The sequence below is a fragment of the Orcinus orca genome, chromosome 18, assembly GCF_937001465.1.
Source record: "Orcinus orca chromosome 18, mOrcOrc1.1, whole genome shotgun sequence".
Lineage (NCBI taxonomy): Eukaryota > Metazoa > Chordata > Mammalia > Artiodactyla > Delphinidae > Orcinus > Orcinus orca.
In genome coordinates this window covers 10,959,091-10,983,689 of record NC_064576.1, presented here as the reverse complement: position 1 = coordinate 10,983,689, position 24,599 = coordinate 10,959,091, and the positions used below count along the sequence as shown (strand labels likewise).

General features: G+C 37.0%; 1 protein-coding gene across 1 annotated transcript in view; it reads left to right on the top strand.

Moving 5' to 3' along the window:
- TM9SF2 (transmembrane 9 superfamily member 2) overlaps nucleotides 1-24,599 on the top strand; it is a 57,660-nt gene that overhangs the window by 1,747 nt on the left and 31,314 nt on the right. The window contains exons 2-4 of the mRNA XM_004273635.3: nucleotides 11,989-12,056; nucleotides 14,105-14,198; nucleotides 19,290-19,417. Of these exons, the coding sequence (XP_004273683.3) occupies nucleotides 11,989-12,056; nucleotides 14,105-14,198; nucleotides 19,290-19,417 (290 nt within the window). The remainder of the gene's footprint in view (nucleotides 1-11,988; nucleotides 12,057-14,104; nucleotides 14,199-19,289; nucleotides 19,418-24,599) is intronic.

The following is a 24,599-nucleotide window of genomic DNA, read 5'->3' as shown; positions in this document are numbered from 1 at the left end:
CACAAAAAAGATATTCCTGTCTCCTAGGAACCTCAAAGATCATAAGCTTATGACAGATTATCAAAATCTGATATGTTATAATAGATGGCTGTCCAAAGTGCACTAAAACACAAATGAGGAAACATCTGCGGATTGGAGTCTTCAGGGAAAGCTACAGAGAGGAAGTGACATTTGAGATGGACTTCAGACATGAGTATGAGTGAAATTTACAGGTGGTCTGCTAGTTAGATAATTTTGTTTCCTCAACAGGTCCTTCTTTAGGTAGTTCCTTTTAGTTAACTTTTGATTAATTTCAGGGAGTCCTTTTGGATTTTTAGTTTTTACAAGTATAGGGATGAAACAGGCAAGACAGATCATTTTTCTGAAGTGTTTGGATTTCATCTTTGTTGCCAGCTGCTTTCACATCTTGGTCAGTGGAAACAGATCTTAGACCAGTAGAAAGAGGCACTTTTAGCAGTTTTCCCCTAGAATTTGACTAACTGGTGTAGGGAATTTGAAGTACACTTTAATATTTCTTCTCTTTGCTTCTCAAAGGAGAAAAACAGTAAACAGTTTAAATTTTCATTACTTCAATCAGGGTATTAATATTTTTTTTCTCATCCATTCCATATTTGTTAAGGAAGACAGTCTTGTCTACACTGTCAGAAAAGTTGAAAGGACTTATTTTAAAAATTGGAAGTGGGAGTTGTGAAATGGGAATAATTATTTCCAGAGATGCTTTTAGGTTAGGGAATCAGGAGTTGGATGAATTGGGTAGGTCATTGATACTATTTCTATCAGTTTTTCCATCTGTAAGATAGAGATAATCATATTTGCTTACTATATATTCCCCTTGAAAGATATTTTGCCCTTCCTGGAGGGAAAGTACAATATTTATTGTTGCAATATTATACAATATTCATAAGTGTAAAGATGAACCAAGTTTATTTTCAGCATAAGTGTAATTTATGGAGTATAGTCTTTACATATCCTGTGAAGTCCATGTCCTGTATTTAGCTCACCATGTATATTGAGAGACAATCAAAAGAACCCTGAGGATTTGGTCATTTTCTCCTCTCAAAATTATTTTATGTTCAATTTACTGGCATAGAAACAGTAGTCCAGTGAACATACAGTCATATTCATATTCCTTTAACTTCTGATTTATGATCTTCATTAGCCTTAATAAACAGTGTGACTGTGTTCTGTGCCTTTTTTTCTTTAGCTTGCTGTCATTACAGGTATATTTGAATATCAACATAGTGCACATTTTCATTGGCTATACAGTATTTCATTGTAGTATTACAATACTATGGTTTGCTGAGCTGTTTCTTGCTTGTAGGGCATCTAGATTGGTCCCGATTTTTCTATATTGTAAATAACTTTGCTAGAATGTATTTAGCAGGAATTCATTGCATATTCACAAATTACTAGGTCAAAGGCAAGAAGCAATTTTATAGCTCTATTTAATACCACGAGGTTTCTTTGAAGAAAGGTAGGTTTGATTTACAATGCCATTAGCTGAATGATTCCATGTGTCTTCACAGTATTTTATAGTTTTTATTTATCAAGTTAATAGCTATGTGATGGTACCTAAACATTTTTTAATGCTGCATTGCTTTTGAGGTTTCTCTGTCTTTCAATTCTCTTATTTGTCTTATTTTGTTAGTTTTTCAAACCACAGTATTAAAGAATTGAACCATGGTATTCCTTTCTGCTAGCATTTTAGTTTCTTAAGCTCAGGGGATAATATGTTGACTGCAGTAAGTAGAGTAAGCCTTGGTCAGAAGTGAATAGCTAAATGTGAAGTTACCTTTAGATTGAGTCTTAAGTGTGCTAAGTGGCATTCTAATGGCTGATAACTGAAGATTAGTGAGCAGTTCACCCTTGCTGCTTTTAACTTTCAAGCAATTATGTAATGGCTTGTCAACATGAACAACTAACTATAGAAAACATTTGCCACTTTTTTACTGTTTGATGATGTGTGTGCATGGACAGATCATGTTCTTAGATGAAAGAGTAAGATTTTCTTTCCTGTCCAGTAAGGAAAATGACCAAATATACCCCCCTGGTGTTTAAAAAAAAAAAAAGTTTAAATGGATTAGTTTAACAACTTTTTTATAAAAAAGAAAATCAGAATCACACTTTTAAATTTCCTTCATCAGTAGTTACTTTTAGAAGCTTTTAACAAATTCTGTGTCTATTATTTGGGGAGCAGTTGCCTATAAATATGGAATTAGTCAAATTTAAGAAAACGGTTCTAAATGTTGCTCTGAACAAACACAAGAATGAATGTATTATTTACCTGTTTTAACTTGACCATAGAGATTTTGAAATATTTAAAGAAAAAATATAATTTACATGTGTACCTAACAGTATAATTGGTATATATTTATTGATATTTAGTTTCATGTTTTCATAGTTTTTTGTTTGTTTGTTTGTTTTTTGCGGTAAGCGGGCCTCTCACTGTTGTGGCCAGGCGGACTCTCAACCACTGCGCCACCAGGGAAGCCCCATAGTTTTTTTCTGGAAGAAGAGCATTGATTCTTAGCTACTGGAAAGTAATCAGTGTGTGAGGGTTACTGATATTGTTTCAGGTATGAAATCTGGCATTGGAAAGAATGACTTTGGATAAATTCACGTTCCAACTATTGTTCTTTGTTCCTGTGAAAAAGTACATGGAACTGAATTAGAAGGTTTGCATTCAGAAATTAAATTTTCGAATAAAACTATTTTAAAACTGTGATCGTTCATTATAGTGGATGTGAGAGCTAGGATTAGGAAAGCAAGCGTTGTTGATACAGATAAAATACTGTCCTACTGCTCTCTACAAAGGGAAGCCCTTTTCAAGAGGTGTGTTCTTGAACATCTGAAACAAAACTACAGACAGGTGCTCCACATGCAGACACACCTAAGTTCTAGAAACTGGTCTGAGCTCAGTCAGCCTTAGAGCCCAGTTCCCCAAACCCCTACTTCTATTCTTCCTTGCAGTTTTCTATTGCAGTGTCCTCGTAGTAAATGTTGTACTGTAGTTAATTGTAGCTACCTAAATATACGCACTCTACAAAGCCATTAGCTATTGCCATGAAAATTAACTAAGTGTTGATGAAAGGCTTTGTAAGAAATTTGTGAAATATATTTTTCTTTGTTCTTCTTACTCTCACCTTTCATACCTATTTAGTGCCCTTTGCTAATAACAGTGATAGAAACTACAATTTGTGTACTTTATGTGTGCCAGTTATATATTAATCTTAGTTAATCCTCCAACAATCCTGTGGTTTTTAGATGGGGAAACTGAAGCTGGGTAGGATGCAGTACCCTCTCAAGCAAACATACCTCATAAGTAGCGAAGCTAAGATGCAACTCCAGGAGTGTCTGAGTCCGAAGTCTAGGCTCTTCACCACATTGGGGTACTCCTGGATCTTCTAGGCTGAGCGCCGTACCTCTTCTCCTGCCCTGTCCTGCAGATCCTGGGCTGCTTATAATCCTGGACTTGCACAGTTATTGCAGTTACAACAAAAAGCTCTTTACCTATGTCATCAGTTTTTAACCAGTCACATTTTATGTTTATTCCTTTCTTTGATACAGTTTAAAGTTGAAATTTTATTTTTTGATGGGAGGTGGAGGAAGAACCTTAATATCTAGGAGATCAGCTTCTGGGCATTGTTGGTCAGGTAACTCGAAGCTCATGAACATCCATTTGTGAGTTCCAGCATTTCTATTGGGATTTTAAAATTATATCTGAGCTAAGGTTTTCCTTCTTTGGACTTTTACCCACTGTGGGCTTCTCCAATATTAAAGTAATGGAAGCTTCCATAGTTTTCCTTTTCTATGGCTGTACCTTGGTATCTCAGACACTTTTGTGACTAGTCACTTGCTTTGATCCTTGTACAAAGTCACATTTCTTCACTGAGATTTCTTTCTACCTTGAAAAACAGTTGTACGTGTCGGTTGGGACATACATGATGGCAGTTGTAAAAGCAGAATCAAAACAAAGGAACAAGGAAATGGGGGGAAATGCAGTACTATAGCATGGCATGCTTTGAAGTAATAAAATAGCGTGTAGTTGTGACCAAAGTTGGGATCAGAAGTAGAGTGGGCAGTTGGGGACTAGAAATAAAATTGTACATTTGGGAGGAGAAGGATTTAGAAGGGAGATGATAGAACTCTAAATTAATTAAAAGCATTTCCGTAAAAGGTTTCTTAGGGTGGTATTGTAATCATTCTTGTTTCGTCTATGTCTTGCTTTAGAATTTACAGTCTTGCTTTAGGATTAATCTGTACCTTTCTTAAAATGGTTAATGTCACAACTTTTCATGCTTGTAATAACTCATTTTGGGACAGTTGAAAGTGGGAATGTGAAGAAAGTAACCTTTAAGGCTCTTTTGAGTCATGTAAGTGATATCTTGGAGTTGGCTATCTCCAGAAGGAGATGCACGTAATTAACTCTTGGATGGGGAATAAAGAAGATGTTTAGAATGGAAAATGACCTTAAAGTTAATCAAATATTGCTCTCTTACAGCGATTGCTATTTTAATAAGAAAACTAAATCCCACTAGCTACCCTAGGAACACATAAATAGCTTTGCCACTTTTCCCTTTTACTTCCTTGAATGTGTGCCCTATCTCCGCCTCTGGATTATAAATTCTTTGAAAGGCAGCCATTCATGGGTTTTATATTATTATGGCATTCACGGTTTCTAGTACAGGACATTATGGGCTTTGAATAAATGTGTTGATTGAATGAATTTCCCATGGTTTTTCAGGGTTTTTTGTTGTGAATCTTCCTGGGTTTTCACATATATTGCAAATTCTATTTCCCCCTATTTATTACTTCTTTTGAAGTCATCTTTCCTGCTTCTAACATCTCCCACACTAAACTTTACTCTTTAGTCTTTATTTCTTATTGCTTTGATTTGGCTTCTGTCACTTCATAATATGACTAAAGTCTACTCTCATCTTTAAAGCCTTTTCTTTTTCCAACTTTTAATTGTGACAATTTTCAAAATTCAAAAAAGTTGAAAGAATAGTATAATGATCACTGTATATCCACCTAGACCCTTAGAGCCAACAGTTGTTTATGTTTTCTTCTATTTGTTTTATCTGTGTGTATATTTATATTTTTTAGGGACGAATGTCATGTTTGTAACATACTTTTGCCCTTCATGAAACCACATAAACTCACTAGCAGTCTCATTTCCTTTCTTCTTTCTTGTTTTTAACATTTGTCCTACTGTCATATTACGAGGATTTCGTAATATTATTTTTATAATACTTATAATATTTTTGAAATTTTCCTCTTTCACTGTAAGGGTCAATATTTAAAAGAGTGTTGTAAATGTAGCATATTTACAAATACATTGTAAATTGTTCTATTCTGTGTTAAATTTATCAGTTTAAATTTACAATTCTTAGCATGTTTTAAATGAGATAAATATTAAATTTTCAAATTCGCACAGTTTAAAAAAGGAAGAATGAATGAAAGTGCTACAGAAATAGCCAAAATGAACTGAATATCCAAGGTGTGTTTTGATTAGTTCACCAAGCGACGGAAAAAGGTCCACAATTTAGTGGTGATATCTATGATGGACCAACTTTCCTGTAAAAGTAAGTGTGGAAAAGTGTCAGAAGAGACTGGAAGGAAGAAAAGTGGAGGACTGAGAGCAGCAAAAATTAAAAGTGGTAGCAGCAGTTGAGTTTACTCACTTTTTTGAGCCAGCAGTCCAGTTTTTGAACTTATTTGTCTTAAAGTAGAGCAAGTAATCCCTAGCTCATAAGGTTACTATGAGAATTGTGCTTGATAATTATTATCTTCCCTTTCCCTAGACTGATAGCCAAGAAGGGAGTAATGAAGAGGCATAAACAGTAGATCAGAAGCCACTGTCCTTAGTGTCCTTTAATGGGAGGGAGGAAGGAGGGCCTCTCACAGAAACCCTCAAGGTTATCCTTATACTAATACATATTTGGATTGAGGAAGGTCCAGCTTCTCTAAAATAATAGGTAATAATAGCTATCTTTATCTAGCTTATAGTTAAACATTTAACTTATAGTTATTGTGTGCCAACTATAAACCAGCTTCTATATCGTTTCTGTTTTATTATTACGTCATTTATTCCTCACATTCAAAATTACTTGCCCATAAGCACATATTTATTAGCAATAGACCTAGGATTTGAAATGAACCCAGCAGTCTGACTCTGTTCTCCCTCCAAACTGAAGTTGTGTTCTCTGTTTATATGCTGTGTGTGTTAAAATTAGTTTTGTTTTTAGGTCAAAGATAATGTGAGAAGAATTGTTTTTGAATTTTGCTGTCAATATTTTGGAAAATTTTGTGGACAGACCTTGATAATTGTAGACATCCTTATAAATCACACAGGAAGGCTGAAACATGCTTCTTCAATGACGTTAACATTTTTGTTACTAGGAGTAGAATTTGAAGCTACTTCACCAGATCAGGAAAAGTTGATAGATACGGTAAATTTAATGGGGAGTTGATAGTAGACAAAATGCCAAGTGTGAGAAGGATAAAAACTAATAATGTACAAATAAGAAAATAGGGAGGGAGGGTGTGTGGGTCTTTGGGCTATAGACTGAAATGGAATAAGTGTGGTAATAATCAGTTTAAATGATACTAAATTATATAATCAGAAGACTAGCATGGTGTCTAAAAGAGAAATTTTCCTGGCTTCTAGAGTTTGCTTCAGAGACTTAAAGTAGACTTAGAGGGAGCCAGTGAATTTGATGTCTAAAGTTTTGACAAGATTGTTTTTTAAAAAGGTTAAATTGGAATTTCAAGTGGTGTGGGTTAGCTTAAGGGCGAGCGGAGGTAGGGAATAAACCATGGGGAATAGTAAAAATGGAGACAGACTTCTAGAAGTCCCTGAGGCTAATTTGGATCTTAAATTTAGCAAAAAGAATGAATGTGAAATGTTTTAATTAGCTAGTAGTATTAAACTCTTGTATCAACATAATATAAAGCCACTGGGAATATACTTCCAGAAGCTCTCTTAAAGTTATATGAGAGAACAAAAGGTAGTAAATTAATTTGGTCATGGACAAGTTAAAGTATATTTGAAGAAAAAGTTAACAATTATATATTTGAGGTGATGAACTTTAAACTATCAGTTACAGAACATTGGAAAGAGATGAAGAGTGTCATTGAAGAATTTATGCTTTTGGCCAAAAAGGCTAATGAAAAGTAACAATGTCATTCTATACATATATGAAGCTTTGATGTCTATACCTTGAATTCTGCCTGTAATTCTCAGTGCTATACCTTTTAAGAAAGATGTGAGAGTAGGGCAAGGTCCCGAGAAAAGCAGCTGGCATGATCAAGGAGATAGATGATTCAAAAGATTAAGACCTTTCCGTTTTGAAAGATTAAGACTCAAAGGAGAGATGAGAGAAGTCAGAAAATGAGAATACGGTTTTCCTTCAATCTTACAATCCTATAGCTAAGAGATGTACCATGAAACTTCAGAGAGAACATCATAGGCTAAGCAAAAATTCTTGCCTCATCCATTGGGTAGAAATGGAAGAAACTTTTACCCTAAATTTATATGCTCCTCAACAGTGTCCTAAAAATTTTTTTTAAATGGCATCAAGTCTCTGAACGTTTTGCCCTGTTTTGGGTTTCCAAAGATATGAATTTAAAGAACATTGAAAAATACCTAGTAAACAGAGCTCAAGGATGAACTAGGAGTCCAGTCAAGCTTGCTGTCTGTTTTGTAGGGTCCTCAATCTAAGAACTGTGTTTACATTTTTAAGTGATTAGAAAAAAATTAGAAGAAGAAGAATATTTAGGGATGAGTGAAAATTACATGAAAATCAAGTTTCAATCCCCATAAATAGTTTTATTGGGCTACAGCTGGGCTCATTCACTTATGTAATGTTTGTGGCTGCTTTTGTTCTACAACGGCAGAGACTGCTTGTCCAGCAAAGCCTAAAATATTTACTCTCTGGCCCTTTAAGAAAAAAATTGGCCAACCTCTGGGATAGACTAACATTCGAGTTATTTTTCCAAGTAAAGGGAAGATTGCAATGACTAGAGTAAAATATTAAGTATATGAAGAGGGTTTATAAAGGGTACTAAGCAGCATTTTATTCTTTTCCATTACTGTGCTGTCCCATATAGAAGCCATTAGACGCCTGTGACTATTTTTTTAAAATAAATTTATTTATTTTATTTATTTATTTTTGGCTGCATTGGGTCTTCGTTGCTGCGTGTGGGCTTTCTCTGGTTGTGGTGAGCAGGGACTACTCTTCCTTGTGGTGTGTGGGCTTCTCACTGCGGTGGCTTCCCTTGTTGCGGACCACAGGCTCTAGGCTTGCAGGCTTCAGTAGTTGTGGTTCGTGGGCTGCTCAGTAGTTTTGGCACACGGGCTTAGTTGCTCCATGGCAAGTGGGATCTTCCCGGAGCAGGGCTCGAACCCATGTCCCCTGCATTGGCAGGCGGATTCTTAACCACTGCGCTACCAGGGAAGTCCTCCTGTGACTTTTTAAATGTAAAATTAAATAAAAATTTAAATTCAGATCTTCAGCCACACTGACCACGTTTCTAGTGACTAATGGCCCTGTGTGGCTAGTGGCTACTGTATTTGACAGAGCAGTTAGAGTATTTTCATTGCTTGAAGTTCTACTGGACATTGCTGCATAATAGTAAATACTTACATAGTACTTTGTGACAGGCATTGTTCTCGACTCTTCTCAAAAACCAGTTGCAACAGGAATTATTATTACCTCCATTCTACAAATGAGAATACCAAGGCACAGGGAAGTGAAGAAACTTCCCCAAGATCACACAACTAGTAAATGTCAGAGCCAGGATTTAAACCCAGGCAGCCTAGCTTCAGAGTCTGTGTTCTTAATCTCTTTGTACTGAGAGTAAGGAATATGCTTAATTGTGGCACAAGGGAGTTGGCTTATGTGATGAAAATGTGGATCTGTGGATTTTGACACTCAAAACATAGAAAGTTGTGTAGAGTATAATAGGTGCATTCCTCCCTAGAAAGAAATCTAAAGATGTGAACTGGATTAGCTTTTTAGGAACTTTCAGTCTTCATTAAGATACATTAAATAGGGCTTCCATGGTGGCGCAGTGGTTGAGAGTCTGCCTGCCGATGCAGGGGACACGGGTTCATGCCCTGGTCCAGGAGGATCCCACATGCCGCGGAGCGGCTGGGCCTGTGAGCCATGGCCGCTGAGCCTGCGCATCCGGACCCTGTGCTCCGCAACAGGAGAGGCCACAATGGTGAGAGGCCCGCGTACCGCAAAAAAAAAAAAAGATACATTAAATAGAGCGCTTGGATTCTGGTATATCTTCATAGCAGTGTTGACCCCTTATAATTAGTGAAAATTATTTTGGCAGAGTAAGCTATCAACGGGGAATTTTGCCTTCACAACAGTTATATAAGTTTGTGATAATTACTCAAGCATTCTGTAAGCTTAAATATCATGTCCCATTATCTTCTTAGTCAGAAAGACCAGTGATATAGTCTTCAATATTTTGTACAAGGAGACACAGTTAAACTTTTTTTTGTGTTTGAGACAGTGTTACCATTGAGTTGAGTTGTCATTTTATTTCAGTACGGTTTTAGGGGTTTTATGTGTGTTTTCAGTACCGTGTACAAAGGCTAATGCCTTCCATTGTATATCATGAATATTGGATGGGCATTTTAGTGGATGAGCACTGTAGTTTAGGCATTCCCTATTCTGAATATCATTAAATTTATTTGGTTTCCTTTATTTAACAAATACATAGCACTTCATGTATTCGGCATTGTTTGACATACTTTATAAATGTTAACTCATTTAATCCTCATACCTCTGTGAGGTAGTTACTGTTATCCCCATTTTGCAGATAAAGAAACTGAAGCACCCATGAGGAAACTGAGATGCTAAATAATTTGACCAAGTATAAGTGGTAGAGCTGGGATTTGAACCCAGGCAAACTGGCCCCAGAGGTCTTCTTTTGCCCACTGTGTTTTGCTGTTTTTCAAATGACAGTGTATTATTAGTTTTTGTACATTGAACATTTTGTCTCACTTTTGGGGTATTAACAGGTATAGAGGACTGCTGACGGCACTAGTAAATGAGATCAAAATGGCAAATGTGGCTTTATGCTCTTCCAGGTAGCCTCAGATCAGAGTCCAGAGGCAGCCATAGTGATCTAACCCTGTAAAATACAGGTAAACAGCTCCTATTTAATTGTTTTTGGTTAGTACCAAAAGTACTTCAGGGCACAGATTACTTACTGACATTTTCATCTGAAGAATTCTGTATTGAGTAGCAATGAGCCCCTATTGGGAGAGTGGGTACCTGGGTACAACTTCCTTTGGAACTTCAAATATACGTTGAAGAAATCCTGGGAGCTTCAGTAGGAAGGTGTGGCTTTGAGTTAACCCATGTTTCCTAGGAAGTTGATACAGCTTTTCTCCCTCTTCTCTGTTGTTGAATTTGATTTGGTCTTTATGAATTTCTTCTCTGTTACTACCTTTGTAGTTAAGCATTCTCAGATTGATCAAAGCAGTCCTCCAGAATTAAACCGTGTTGTCATTGTCTGTCTCCTGTCTGCTTAAGAGCATGAGATTGTGTTTCTAGTACAATTGATCTAGAAATTTCTTACCTACCTGGCAACATTTCTTTTTTTTTTAATGGTCCCAGGGTGTTTAATAGCTAATTTACTATCAACAGGCATACTACAATATGTTTCTAGTCTTTTAATGAACAAGTCTGCAGTATACATTCTTATACATGATCTCTTGTGCACACATGATTTTATTCACTAGGAGTTAAGTTCTCATAAGTAGGATTGCTGGGTGGAAGAATGCATGTATTTTGCTTTCCAAAAGGCTGTAACCACTTCACATTTCAAAGAGCCACAGGTGATATAGCTTTTGAAAACTTTTAGCCAGAGTTTAGTGGTCTCATATTGAATTTAATCGCAGATGTGTCTCATTCATATCTCCAGATTTTTTTTCTGAATGCCATGACTGTTTATCCTTCTACACTTAGGTATCTCAAAGGCACTTTAAACAAAACATGTCTAAAGACAAACTCACGATCTCTCCCCTCAAACCTAATCCTCTTCCAATGTCCCTTTTGTTACTTGTCAAAATCAGAAAATTAAAGCATCTCTCGTCTTTAAACTTAGGGCGTGTGTTATCTTTACTCTCACATAAAACCAATCAGTCCTATCAAATTTATTTTCAGAATAGTTCTTGGATGCATCCATTTCTCTTTTTCTTCTTCTTGACAGCATTCCTTGAATGCTGTGAGAATGTTTTGTGGGTTTTTTTTAATTTATTTATTTATTTTTGGCTGCATTGGGTCTTCGTTGCTGCGCACGGGCTTTCTCTACTTGTGGCGAGCAGGGGCTACTCTTTGTTGCCGTGTGCAGGCTTCTCATTGTGGTGACTTCTCTTGCTGCGGAGCACGGGCTCTAGGCACTCGCGCTTCAGTAGTTGTGGCTTGCGGGCTCTAGAGCGCAGGCTCAGTAGTTGTGGCGCACGGTCTTAGTTGCTCCACGGCGTGTGGGACCTTCTTGGACCAGGGCTCGAACCCGTGTCCCCTGCATTGGCAGGCGGATTCTTAACCACTGCGCCACCAGGGAAGCCCCGAGAATGTTTTTTTAAAACTGTTTAAAAATAAAAATTATCTTTGTGCTGCAGAATGAAATACTGAATTTGAAAACCAGATTTTTAAAAGCAATCTATATTGATGTAGTGAGTGATACCTTATTTAATTTAAATACTTATTTAATTTTTTAGAAATTTTTAGAACTTAAAGCATTTAGAAACTATTGGAGACATTTGCAACTGAATATTATTTTATTGTAATTTAAATGCATATAAATCTACTCAGTGAATGGATTTATAAGTAATTCTTTAAAGTGAGTTGGATATCATAAAATTTCTCATTTCAAAAGTCAAATTCCTTTTTAATGCTAGGCATGACCTAAGTTTTGGTCTCTAGTTGTTTATATTCTAATTCTGTGTTTCTTCATTTTCAGGCTGAAATAGAACTATTTGTGAACAGGCTTGACTCAGTGGAATCTGTTCTTCCTTATGAATATACAGCGTAAGTTTTTCAGCTTGGTTTTTATATGAAATTTTATGACTCATCAGAATTTTGTACATTTAGAACTTTTACTTTCTCCACAGTTATGGATAAATTCATACGCATTTAAAAAATGTACAGGGCCTGAAAACATTTTTAAAAGGGATATTGTTTATTTCTAAGGTAGGGTTAAAATGTGAAATGTGATCTGTTGATGTCACTTTGCAATGCAACAGAAGCACCAACGAAAACAATGAATTCCTTTTTTTACCTGACTGGACAAATAGCCATTTTGTTTTAATTTTTTTGATTATTAAAAAACCCACATAGTTTTCAACAAAATCCATATGTCCCACATAATCAATCCCCAGAAATAACTGCTTTGTTGTCTGCCGCCTGCATTTTTTCTCTGCTTATTCTAACATACACAACCACATTTATACATTTTTTTAAAAATTTATTTATTTTTGGCTGTATTGGGTCTTCGTTGCTGTGTGTGGGCTTTCTCTAGTTGTAGCAAGCGGGGGCTACTCTTCGTTGCAGTGCGCGGGCTTCTCATTTCAGTGGCTTCTCTCATTGTGGAGCATGGGCTCTAGGCGCACGGGCTTCAGTAGTTGCAGCACGCGGGCTCAGTAGTTGTGGCTCATGAGCTTAGTTGCTCCGCGACATGTGGGATCTTCCCGGACCAGGGATCAAACCCGTGTCCCCTGCGTTGGCAGGCAGATTCTCAACCACTGTGCCACCGGGGAAGCCCCATTTTTGTTTTAAATGAAAGCAGGTTTATATATTTTATTTGCACCTTGTTTTTCTCACTGAATCTATTTGGACATCTTTTCTATATTAATACACAGCTACCTCGGTCTTTTTAGTAGCTGTTTATTATCCCTTTGTAGAGATCATATAGAGTCTGTGTATGATTTGTTTCACTAATTCTCTATTTATGAGCATTTCATTATTTCCATTTTTTGATATTATAAAAATGCTGCATAAATATCCTTTGTTCATTTGAGCACTATATTCCATATTGGGTATAAAATATGTTCCTAAATTTTAGTTGGCTTCTAAATTTCTCTGGTATCTAAGAGTTTTGAAAGAAAATTGTTTACTGTAGAAAACACACACAAAAAGTTTGACTATCCTACAAGAATCCATGTGCCTAAACGTGTAAGAAGAGAATACAAATTTCATGAATGAATGGACCATAATTTATGTAACTTTGGAGACTTTTTCTAGTTTTTGTTTTGTTAAATAAACAAATCTCTCTCCTTAAATCTTTGTGGCTATTCTTGGGAAAACTCAGTGAATCTCTTATATCCAGTAGATGGAGAATCTTCATTTGGGGACTTCCCAGCCCCAGTTTTTTATCACCCAAGATTCATCTTCCTCTTAGGGATCTAACTGGTCTGTAGCCATCACTGTGCCGGTTTCAACCATAGTGACCATGGTGAGCACAGAACTGCCCTTTAATATTCTATAGCAAGGCTGAAATTAGGCTGTAACGTTCAAACAAAACTTTATGAAAACTTGGTTAGTAATACAAGGAAATTATAGCACAGAGAGAAGCTTACAGCTGCCTGGTTATGGCTTCTCCACAGCTCCATGTTCTCGGAGGGTCTGTCTAGCCTGCTTTTCATGTTGGCCAGTATATTGGGATGAGACAGAAACCCATGTAGTTGACACATCTTCTTGAAATGGCATTAAGTAAATATTTGAATTAGAAAGATAACAAAAGGAGGTGAGTTACGCAAAATTCCCTTGAAGACTAGGGTGTAAATAATTTTATCATTGAAATGAACAACAATAAATTATAATGTGTCAATTTTTTTAATTCTATAATTTACATCTTAATAAAAGTATTATTTAAAAATCAAAGCATTCTAAGGCATAATTTTCAGGTGTTTTTTTTGTTTGTTTTGGGGAGATGTGGTACATGGAACTTGGAGTAGGAATATATTTCTTATTCATCTACTTAGAGTGATCAGTACCTAATCTGTCCTCTAGGTTGGCTAGGGGTTTGATATCTCATTGCTTCCTTTTATGCTTAAAAACTTAAATATTCTTGCCCGCAGGTTTGATTTTTGCCAAGCATCAGAAGGAAAACGCCCATCTGAAAATCTAGGTCAGGTATTATTTGGAGAAAGAATTGAACCGTCACCATATAAGGTTTGTATTCTGTGTTATATAAAAGTTATTTAGTTGCATCTTTTTTCTTTTTTCTCCCCACCTTGTAGAAAAGCCTGTGATAACTTAGCTAAGAAGGAATTCATTTCTCTTTTGCATCCAGAAAAATTTCTTAAAGTCACAGTTTAGAAGTATCCCTCCCCTTCTCACGATATGTCATAAATAAGTTTGTTCAAAGGAACATTTCCTACAGTCAGTATTATATCAATAAATGATAAGGTGGTGGCCTAAAAGTGCTCAGACTCCCTGCCTCACCTTACAGAGGGACCTGGAACCTAGCTTTCAGTTATGAAGAGTTGTTCCAGTAACTTCATTTGGGAACAGAATCCCTAGAATTTCCCTATTAGCAGATAAAGCACTACTTCAGCTTTCCCATTGGGTTTTGGGGAAGCTAACCTTTCTGTTTTGATCAGTGGAAGTATATTTGGTACATCTTTGATACATTTTTAGGACATCAGTTGAACCAAGCTAAGCACAATATAAGATATTCTCTTCAGTATATGTACTTCATCATCCAAAATTATTCTGCCTTTTAAATCTGTTATCTTTTAAGCCTGTTATCCTTCTGAATTTCACAGTCCCCTATTCATTTTATATCTGCTCTCCTGCTGCACAAAGAATAATGTATCTCTCTCTTTTAGAAAAATTAAACTAGTTTGTAATAATAATGTATCACCATATACAAAACTAAATGATACAGACTATAAAAAGAAAAGGAAGTTTCTCTCCCCCCGCCGCCCTGTTCCACATCACAGTTTCTTGTTAATCTTTCCTGAAATTTTCCATGTACTTACAAGCATATATAAATAGAATTAAATGTGTGTGTTTATGTTTTAAAATATTATTCTGCACTGTGCATTTTTCTTTAACTCTCTGTGGGCATCTGTCCATGTGGGCATACTCATTTCAGTGACTGTAACCTGACCCCAGCCTAACAGCTCCCTCTCTTGGTGTCACACCCGTCTCTTCTGTGACCCCATGATTAGCTGCCTTGCCTGCTTTCTCACTAAGCACCACCTTCTGTCTCCCTTGGCCCTTACTACGTTGAGCATCTGTCCAGCAAATCCCCAAAAAGCCTCGGTTAGTCCCATTAACCTCTTACTCCAGCACCGTATCTACACCGTGAAGCGCTGGGGGAAGACATAATTGTACACCTTTAATTCACTACAGGTTCATAGTTTTCAACCGTAAGTATGTCCTCTTAAAATGTTTTAATTTGAGATTTTCTACCGTAAAGATGCCAGAGTTTGTTTTTTTTTCCAAAGACAGTAGATTTGAAGACCTAATGAGATGAAGTCACTGGGAAAGAAGGAACTCAAAATATATGGACATGGGTGGTATTGAGTAGGGCAGGCATATTAATTGTATAATATTTCCCTGATGTGATATTTTAAAAGATTACTTTGGAAATTGTTGCATTCTTTTTATAGCAGAGGGTGATTTTCAGCATATTTATTAAATTGTATAACTACCTTAAAATACTCCTTTGGTCTCTCAGTCCCATCTTTCTGTTTATTTATGCCTTGATCTTAAGAAATGATGGAAGGCGGGAAGAGCATCAGTAACACCTTCAGTGAACTTGAGGGACAACAGGAGCCTCCAACAGTAAACAGCAAAATATGCAAATCCACAGAGAAGTTTTGTCCCTTTGGTGTAGACTTTAAAGGCAAATTACTTCTTTAGTAGGATTCTACTCAGGGTTCGTTTATTTTTATGTAAAGATTATGCCTTGCTTATGCAAAAGACCCTTCTTTTAGTCCTAGTGCTTTTTTTTTTTTTTTTTTGACTGCGTTGGATCTTTGTTGCTGTGTGCAGGCCTTCTCTAGTTGAGGTGAGCGGGGACTGCTCTTCCTTGCGGTGCGCGGGCTTCTCTTGTTGTGGAGCATAGGCTCTAGGCATGCAGGCTTCAGTAGTTGTGGCTCACGGGCTTAGTTGTTCTGCGGCATGTGGGATCTTCCCGGACCGGGGCTCGAACCCGTGTCCCCTGCATTGGCAGGCGGATTCTTAACCACTGCGCCACCAGGGAAGCCCAGGCCTAGTGCTTTTCAGATTTAATTTTGTCCTAAGAGTTGAGGTAAAATAGAAGAACAGAAGGAGTGTTTTAAAATGGAGAAAGAATGTGCACCTAACATTTTCCCGGAGTTTTCTAGAATTTTTTAGGATCAAGATTTGTGCTAAAACAAGTTCTTTAAGCCCCAAGCTTAAAGAAACAGAGCAAGCATTTCTTAAGATCAAGGCATAGGTTAACAGAAACATGGGACCAAGATATCAGATTTTTTTCCCCAAGGCAACCATAAATGTATTGATGTATTTTTCAGCATTGATTTCAGTATTGATTCTTTATCCTTTCTTTTCAAAGAATTTTGCCTTCTTTTAGATCTGCAGTAAAAATAATAGTAGCAACAAAACAAAACCCCAAATCTGCTTTGCCATTTTATCGATGACTTTTGTTGAGGTCAGGAAAAAAACTGCAAGATATCGTGTGCATTATGTGAAGCTGGAGCCACCTATCATAGGATCATAAAATCTCAAGTCTAACCACTCATATTCACTCATTCAGTCAGTTAACACAACTGCTGAATGTCTTTCACGTGCCTGGCACTGTGGTAGTTGTGGGGTACAGCAGTGAACCCAAAAAAGTCTCTGTCCTCATGGACTTGTATTCTGATGGGGAGAAGGAAACAAAACGAATTACTGAAACACATGTGTGTCAGTTGCTGATGAAAGAACTATTGAAGATAAATCAGGGATGGTGGATGGAGAATTTTCAATTTTAAATAGGCCAGAGAAAGTCTTACCTGAGAGGTGAGCAAAAGACTTGAAGCAAGTAAGGGAGTGAGCCATGTGAATTTGTGGGGAGAGGGGAGGATGTGGTGAAGGATGCAGCAAAAGCAAAGGTTCTGAGATGTCGCTCGCCCAGTGTATTCAAGGTACAGAGAAAAATTGGTGCGACTCAAGCAGGTGAGCAAGACAGAGAATAGTGGGAAATGAGGGCAAAGGAGTAATAGGACCACATCATGTAGCCCACTCATCATAGGCCATTGTAAAGACTTTGACCTGTACATCTGGGCAAGATGGTTAGCATTGAAGTGTTTTGGGTAGGGTTAGATTTTAACAGGATCACCAGGACTGTTGTAGAGAGAATGGACCGTGGGAGAGTGAGAAGCCAGGAGGCAAGTTAGGAGTCTCTCACTATCAGTCCTGAAAATATGCATGACTTAATGGTGACTCAGATCATTGGGGTAAGGGTGGGAGTTGTGAAGCGGTCAGCATCTCAGAAACTGGCTGTGTTTTGACGTTGGGACCAACAGTTTGCCGAGAGGTGGGATGTGGGGTGTGGAGTTTCTGTTTTCTAAGATAGGAAAGTCTGGGGGAAGAGCAGGTTTGGAGGGAATGGGGAAGAGTTTGTTTTGACATGACATGAGATGTTTGGTAGGCATACAAGTAGGGATGTTGAGTTAACAGTTGAAAATATGTGTCTGCAGTTTGGAGGAGGGATTCAGCCTAGATACGTGTATTTGAGAACCATTAGTGTATAGTTGGTATTTGAAGCCAGGAATTGATCAACTCCCCAAGGGAGTGGGTAAAAATAGTGAAGAGAAGAATTCCAAGGACCGGGCCTTGGGGCAGTTGGTATTAATGGGTCAGGAAGACGGAGGAGGAGTCAGCAAAGAAGACTTCGTCATAGGGCTGTTAGGAGGGTTACATGAGGTAATAAGCGTTTATTATGATGGATAAGTGTCGTCTTTAGGGTTGCTATTTTCCTTCACAATTGAACACACCGTTGACTTCCTGAGCCCAGTGAGCGTCGGACTGCGGTGTAAGATTTGCTACTTTTGTGGTAACTAATAATGTCTCTTCTCTGCTTTAAGTTTGACACATCCCTCTGATTCCTTAGTATGTATACGTTTGTTTTTTTCATTTCCCGGTCTTTTAGATGGAACCTATAAGGTTCATATAAAATTTAAACTATTAAATATTTACATAAATATTGCGGTATTCACAGAAATAGCAACGCCTTGAGAACGAAACTATTGGCTGACAGGTGGCAGCAGTGAACTACACTTGAAACATTGGTTTGTCAGATGATGTACAATAACTGGTTTAGGGATTTTAATAAATAATGTATAAAAGAATGGACTACTCTGAAGTGAAACATATGCAAGTTGGGTTTTTCTTTTACTCCCTGTAATAAAGTTTGAATTTATTAAAAGGTGTATTGGACTATATATAGTTACATTATGGAGTATATATAATTAGTTTAATAAATTATAGCCTTAAGAAAACTAGGAAATGGATTTTTTAAATTAAGACATAAATAGGCCCTGGTAAAGTAAACCTACGTTATATAATATGTTGTGAATAATATAATGTGTGTGTTTTCATGCTCATGAAATAAGTCCTAGACTCCAGAATTGGAGGACTCCTTAGTTTTTAAACTTTGGTTTAAAAAATTATCAATTTTTGTTTCAACTTTGTTATTACATAGCATCCTAAAAATTGACAATCTTTTCAAATGTGAGTAAAAAGAATCACATTTATTCTGATTCTAGACATCCAGATTTAACTTTTTCTTGTGTCATCACAGTCTGTGTTGTTCACTGCTGAACCTCCATCACCTGGTGCATAGGAGACACTTAACAAATATCCACTGAATGAATAATACATAGACATAAAACCTTACCTGTTTATTAATAGGAAGCCTTCAAATCCATAATTTCCAAAGCATTATCAGGGGACATTATTATGGAGATACTGATGTTGTTTTGTTCTATGTGTGGGTATTTTCCTCTCCTAGGACTCACTTATATTTAAGAGATGGGTTGGTTGAAATTATCAAAAATAAAAATAAAAACTGTTACTTAGAAAAATTGATGACTTAGTGTTTTAGAGAAACAGAATAAGATTGAAATTTAAATCTGCTTGATCTGTGGGGAATTTCTATATGTTTATTATCAATATTAATGCACTTAAGTAATTTAAGGAGACCAGTGCTTTTACTCTATTTATGTTACAGGCATGAAGGACCTGGATATTTTTTCTTAATTTGCTTTCCACTTTATTTTAATACAGTTTACATTTAATAAGGAGGAGACCTGTAAGCTTGTTTGTACAAAAACATACCATACAGAGAAAGCTGAAGACAAACAAAAGTTAGAATTCTTGAAAAAAAGCATGTTACTGAATTATCAACATCACTGGTAAGACGTGGAGATTTGGGATTTTGGGCTTTTTCCTTTTCAAGAAGAAACCTCTGTTTCATTGAATGTGTAAATACTTCATTGATTCTATAAAAATAGCAAATAAATTTATTTCCTTTTTTTGTTATTAGTAATATGAAGTAGTGACTTTTATTTGCCAGAGGATTACTAAGGTTGACAGCTTAAAGTATCATCATTTTCTGCACTTAGATTATTGTAATATCTGGTACTTGTTTAGGTACACAGACCTGTTTCCTAGAGCACTTCTTTTATTCATACATAGTTAAAAGGAGCATATTTGTGCTTTGGGAAAGGACCTGGATCAGTCTTCTGGAAAAATACTGTTATTTTGTACTTGCAGGCCGTGAAAAAGATCATAGGAAAACAAAATTTAACTTTCATTTGATATTTGAGAAATAGCATCTACTTCCAATAAAAATACTTATAATTTGTGTAATCTGTTTTTTATTTTATAAACATGACGTAACATTAACAATGTTTTTACCAGTTTGCATTATAATCAAAAAGCATTAAAAAAATTTTTTTTTGCTTCCCCAGGAGTATTTACTTACTATACAATATTCAAACAGTATTAAAAAAGGGTCTCAAAAACCCAACTTTTAAAATATAACCAATTGTTATTCTTCCAGATAATTTTGCCAACAAATGCCTGTATTCTCTGGTGGTCATGGTTTACATATGTTTTGCCTCTTCCAAAAAGTGTAAGGTGCTGGAGGTGGTGAACAGGAAGACTATTTTTGTAGACTTCCTCTTGAATGTTTGTCCTGTCACTATCTCAGACCCGTTTGCCCTCACTCAGGGAGGTGAGAACCATTGATTTCAGCTTGGACATGACCAGATCCTGTGGCTCAGTAGGATTGTTGGAACCTCTCATTCCCTCTTGCCTCCTTGGTTTCTCCCCATCCTCGTAGAACAAAAAAGTCCTAGAGAGGGGCAACCCTGGGTCACATGCCCATTCATGAACGAGTCTGTGATTAGGGTGATTCACTCTGATTGGCTAGACCTGGGTAAAATACAACTGAACCACATAGAAATGAGTCTCCCATAGCAGGGCTCTGTTAGAAGGAAGGAAACGTACCTGTTACACTTGCGTCAGCTTCTTTCTCATCTGACCCTCAGTGCTAACAGGAACTTGAAAGTCTCCTCCATGTCTTCATTTCTTTGGTTTCTGGTAAGCCAAGAGCTTTTTTCCTGTAAGCTACTGTGAGAATACTACTTAATTGCTGAGTTAATGTAACTCAGGATACATTTCTCATTCATCAGTAATTGAAAAGTTTCCCTTGGTGTTTTCTCTTTGCTTAAAATTGTTCTTTCCAGCCTTCAAAATCATATTTAAGGCTCAGTCCTTATGAGCCTTAAGGCTCATTTTCACCCCTTCTACCTCCATTTACTCTGACAGCTGTCCATTTGTTGACTGAATGAAAGAATGACTCTTTAGGTCACTATGGGTGATTTTTTTTTTTTAACTTATTTATTTTTGCTGTGTTGCGTCTTCGTTTCTGTGCGAGGGCTTTCTCTAGTTGTGGCAAGCGGGGGCCACTCTTCATTGCGGTGCACGGGCCTCTCACTATCGCGGCCTCTTTTGTTGCGGAGCACAGGCTCCAGACGTGCAGGCTCAGTAGTTGTGGCTCACGGGCCTAGTTGCTCCGCGGCATGTGGGATCCTCCCAGACCAGGGCTCGAACCCGTGTCCCCTGCATTAGCAGGCAGATTCTCAACCACTGAGCCACCAGGGAAGCCCAATATGGGTGATTTTTAGCTTTCTCTTCTACCCTCTGTTCTTAGAATCCTGTTTAGAGTCTTCCTCTTAAAGATAACAGAAGCACCTCTTCTTCAGTAGATTCCTGACAATAAAGTACTTAGAAATATTTTTAACTTATTTATGATGCAATTAACATAGGTACTGTTTTGATCCCAAGATGCTTAATAACAAGAAGAATAATTTAAAATAGTTGCAAACTTAAACAATTCTGCCTAAAAAAATAAACTGGAACAATGCTGGTGGATAGTGATTTTTGTAGTTGAATCAGAAAAGTTTATTATTTCAGGTCTGAATCCATTAACAAAAACTCTAAGCCATATCACAGATATACAGTCTGGTAATTCTAGGCAATGGGCTTTAGTCCTTAAATCAGTTCATTACACATTTAGAAAATATTTGATTCATATTGATGCATTTACGTGAACCATTAGTTGAGTATATTTCTGTCCTTGGCTGACTTCAGACATTTTTACTATGTAATTTGATTTTAAGCATAGATAGCAGAGTTGACAGAGATGAAATAACAGGAACCCTTAGAAATATGAAAGATTATACAAAGTGTTTTCTACTACCCTCAACTTCTTTAATCCTGCTCCCCAGAGGTAGCACTATTATTTCTCCTGTATGTTTCCAGATTTTTTTAATATAAATTTATTTATTTATTTTTGGCTGTGTTGGGTCTTTGTTGCTGTGCACAAGCTTTCTTTAGTTGTGGTGAGTGGGGGCTACTCTTTGTTGCGGTGTGCGGGCTTCTCATTGTCGTGGCTTCTTGTTGTGAGGCACGGGCTCTAGGTGCGCAGGCTTCAGTAGTTGTGGCACGTGGGCTCAGTAGTTGTGGCTTGCGGGCTCTAGAGCTCAGGCTCAGTAGTTGTAGCACACGGGCTTCGTTGCTCCGTGGCATGTGGGATCTTCCCAGGCCAGGGCTCGAACCCATGTCCCTTGCATTGGCAGGCAGATTCTTAACCACTGCGCCACCAGGGAAAGCCCTGTTTCCAGATTTCTATGCACATGTAGGTATATAAAAGAGTATGTGCCGGGCTTCCCTGGTGGCGCAGTGGTTGAGAGTCCGCCTGCCAATGCAGGGGACATGGGTTCGTGCCCCGGTCCAGGAAGATCCCACATGCCGCTGAGCGGCTGGGCCCGTGGGCCATGGCTGCTAAGCCTGTGCGTCTGGAGCCTGTGCTCTGCAACGGGAGAGGCCACAACAGTGAGAGGCCCACGTACCGCAAAAAAAAAAAGAGTATGTACCTTTTAAAATAACAATGGAATTATTGTACACATTGTTCTGAAATTGATCACTTTGTTTAAGAAAATATGGGCATTTTTCCATGTAAAGCACATCTATAGATCTATATCTACTTCATTCTTTTTGTAATTGTATACCATTCCATCACATGAATGAACTGTAGTTCTTCCCCCATAGCACTTTAACCACACTACCTTCTGAACGAATAAAATGACTGATTATTAGTTAGTGCACCAACTCATTGTTCTCATTATAGAGAACAGTCAGTTAATTAACAGTAGTTAATTTTTATATCTAAATTGATGAATACTTTCAATTCTTATTTGGGACTTTAGAATGTAATTTGAGGATCTTCTTGGCTTACTCTGTGAATAACGTTAAGCTACTTCTTGATTCTTGAGACTGACTGATTTTTTTTTATATAAATTTATTTACTTATTGATTTTTGGCTGCTTTGGGTCTTCATTGCTGCACACAGGCTTTCTGTAGTTGCGGCAAGCAGGAGCTACCCTTCGCTGCAGTGGGCAGGCTTCCCATTGCAGTGGCTTCTTTCTTGTTGCTGAGCATGGACTCTAGGTACATGGGCTTCAGTAGTTGTGGCTCACGGGCTTAGTTACTCCGCGGCGTGTGGGATCTTCCCGGACCAGGGCTCGAACCTGTGTCCCCTGCATTGACAGGCAGATTCTTAACCATTGCACCACCAGGGAAGTCCCCTGACTAATGTTTTGATACCAGCAGCAGACACTTGAATTCCCTCTACTCTACAAGTTTTGTGATTATACTTTTTGCCTAAGTTTCCACATCTTTGTGACATTTTATTTATAAAAGTGTAATTTATTTAGCTAGTTATCAAAGTACTTAAATTTTTTTAGTACCATAAAACCACCAGACTCTGGCTTATTGGACAGAGAGGGGTCTTTGAAGATATTTTAGTCTAGTGAGTGCCAATCTTGGATCCCGTAGGCTGGCAAAGGGGAATGATGTGCTATTTTCAAAAATTCAAAACCCCAGTTAGATAGTGTAAATTAACTTATATTAAAACTATGAAAAAAATAAAAATAAATAAATTTTAAAAACTATGTAGAATAACCTAAATACCAAGTTTCTTTGCTTTTGGCTGCACTTTTTTTATTTTTTTGAGTGTACTGTGGCAACATGGGTTATTCCATTCTCATCAGAAACTCTAGAAATTAATTTATTGGGAAAATTGATTTATTAATAAATGAAGCTTGACTGCCAGAAGTGTTTCAGATGGAGCCCATGAGGGTAGAGGGAAATAATGGAAGGCAGTCCTTAATGGTAAAAAATTGGGGCCAGTCATTCGACCTTTAACCTTTTGAGTCCTCTTCTTTTACTCTTTTTCACTATATCAGATTGAAAATAGAATTTTTAAATATTTTTGGTGTTATGAATTTCAATAGCTACTACTTCCCAACTTAGCAAGGCAGTAATTGAAAATTATATTCTTTAAGTTTTCTTACATTTATTTCCAAGGGTTTGTTGGGTTTTGTTTGTTTCCAGCCAGGCAAAGGTTATGTCAAGGCATTATATAAATGATAAATTTAGGATGTTCACCTTTAAAAAAACCCCTAAATTGCCCCTTAATTCTCATTTTGTAACTAGCACTGTAATTTTATGTAGTACTCTCTCTGATAGTGTAAAGATATTAAAATTAATATATTGCTCTTTTATATTCATTGACTGAACTTCATTGTCTACCTAAAAAATTAAAGCAATTAACTGATTCTTGAGGCCTCCAAAAAATCTGAATTATTTATATTATATAGCATGGTTTTCATGCTTCTGATATTTTAGTATTTTCATGGGAACTACTAGCCTGCTGGCTATAATAATAATAAACTTAATAGTGTAGGTGATTCTAAAATTTAGTATATTGGGTACTATTAAATAGCATTTAAGTGTGACGAGACATGTTTTATTAGGTCATTAACGTACACCCTGGGTGAATATAGAATCATAATTTTACTTCCTAAGGCATACATTAATTCACAAATAAAACATGCCCTGGAGTGTTGTCTTATGACTGTAATACAGCTAGTATATTTTTAGTAATTTTAAAAATTTGTATCCTGTGATGCGTTTTGGGCATAGGAGACCCTATGCTTGCACTTTAATGTAATTATACAGGACTAC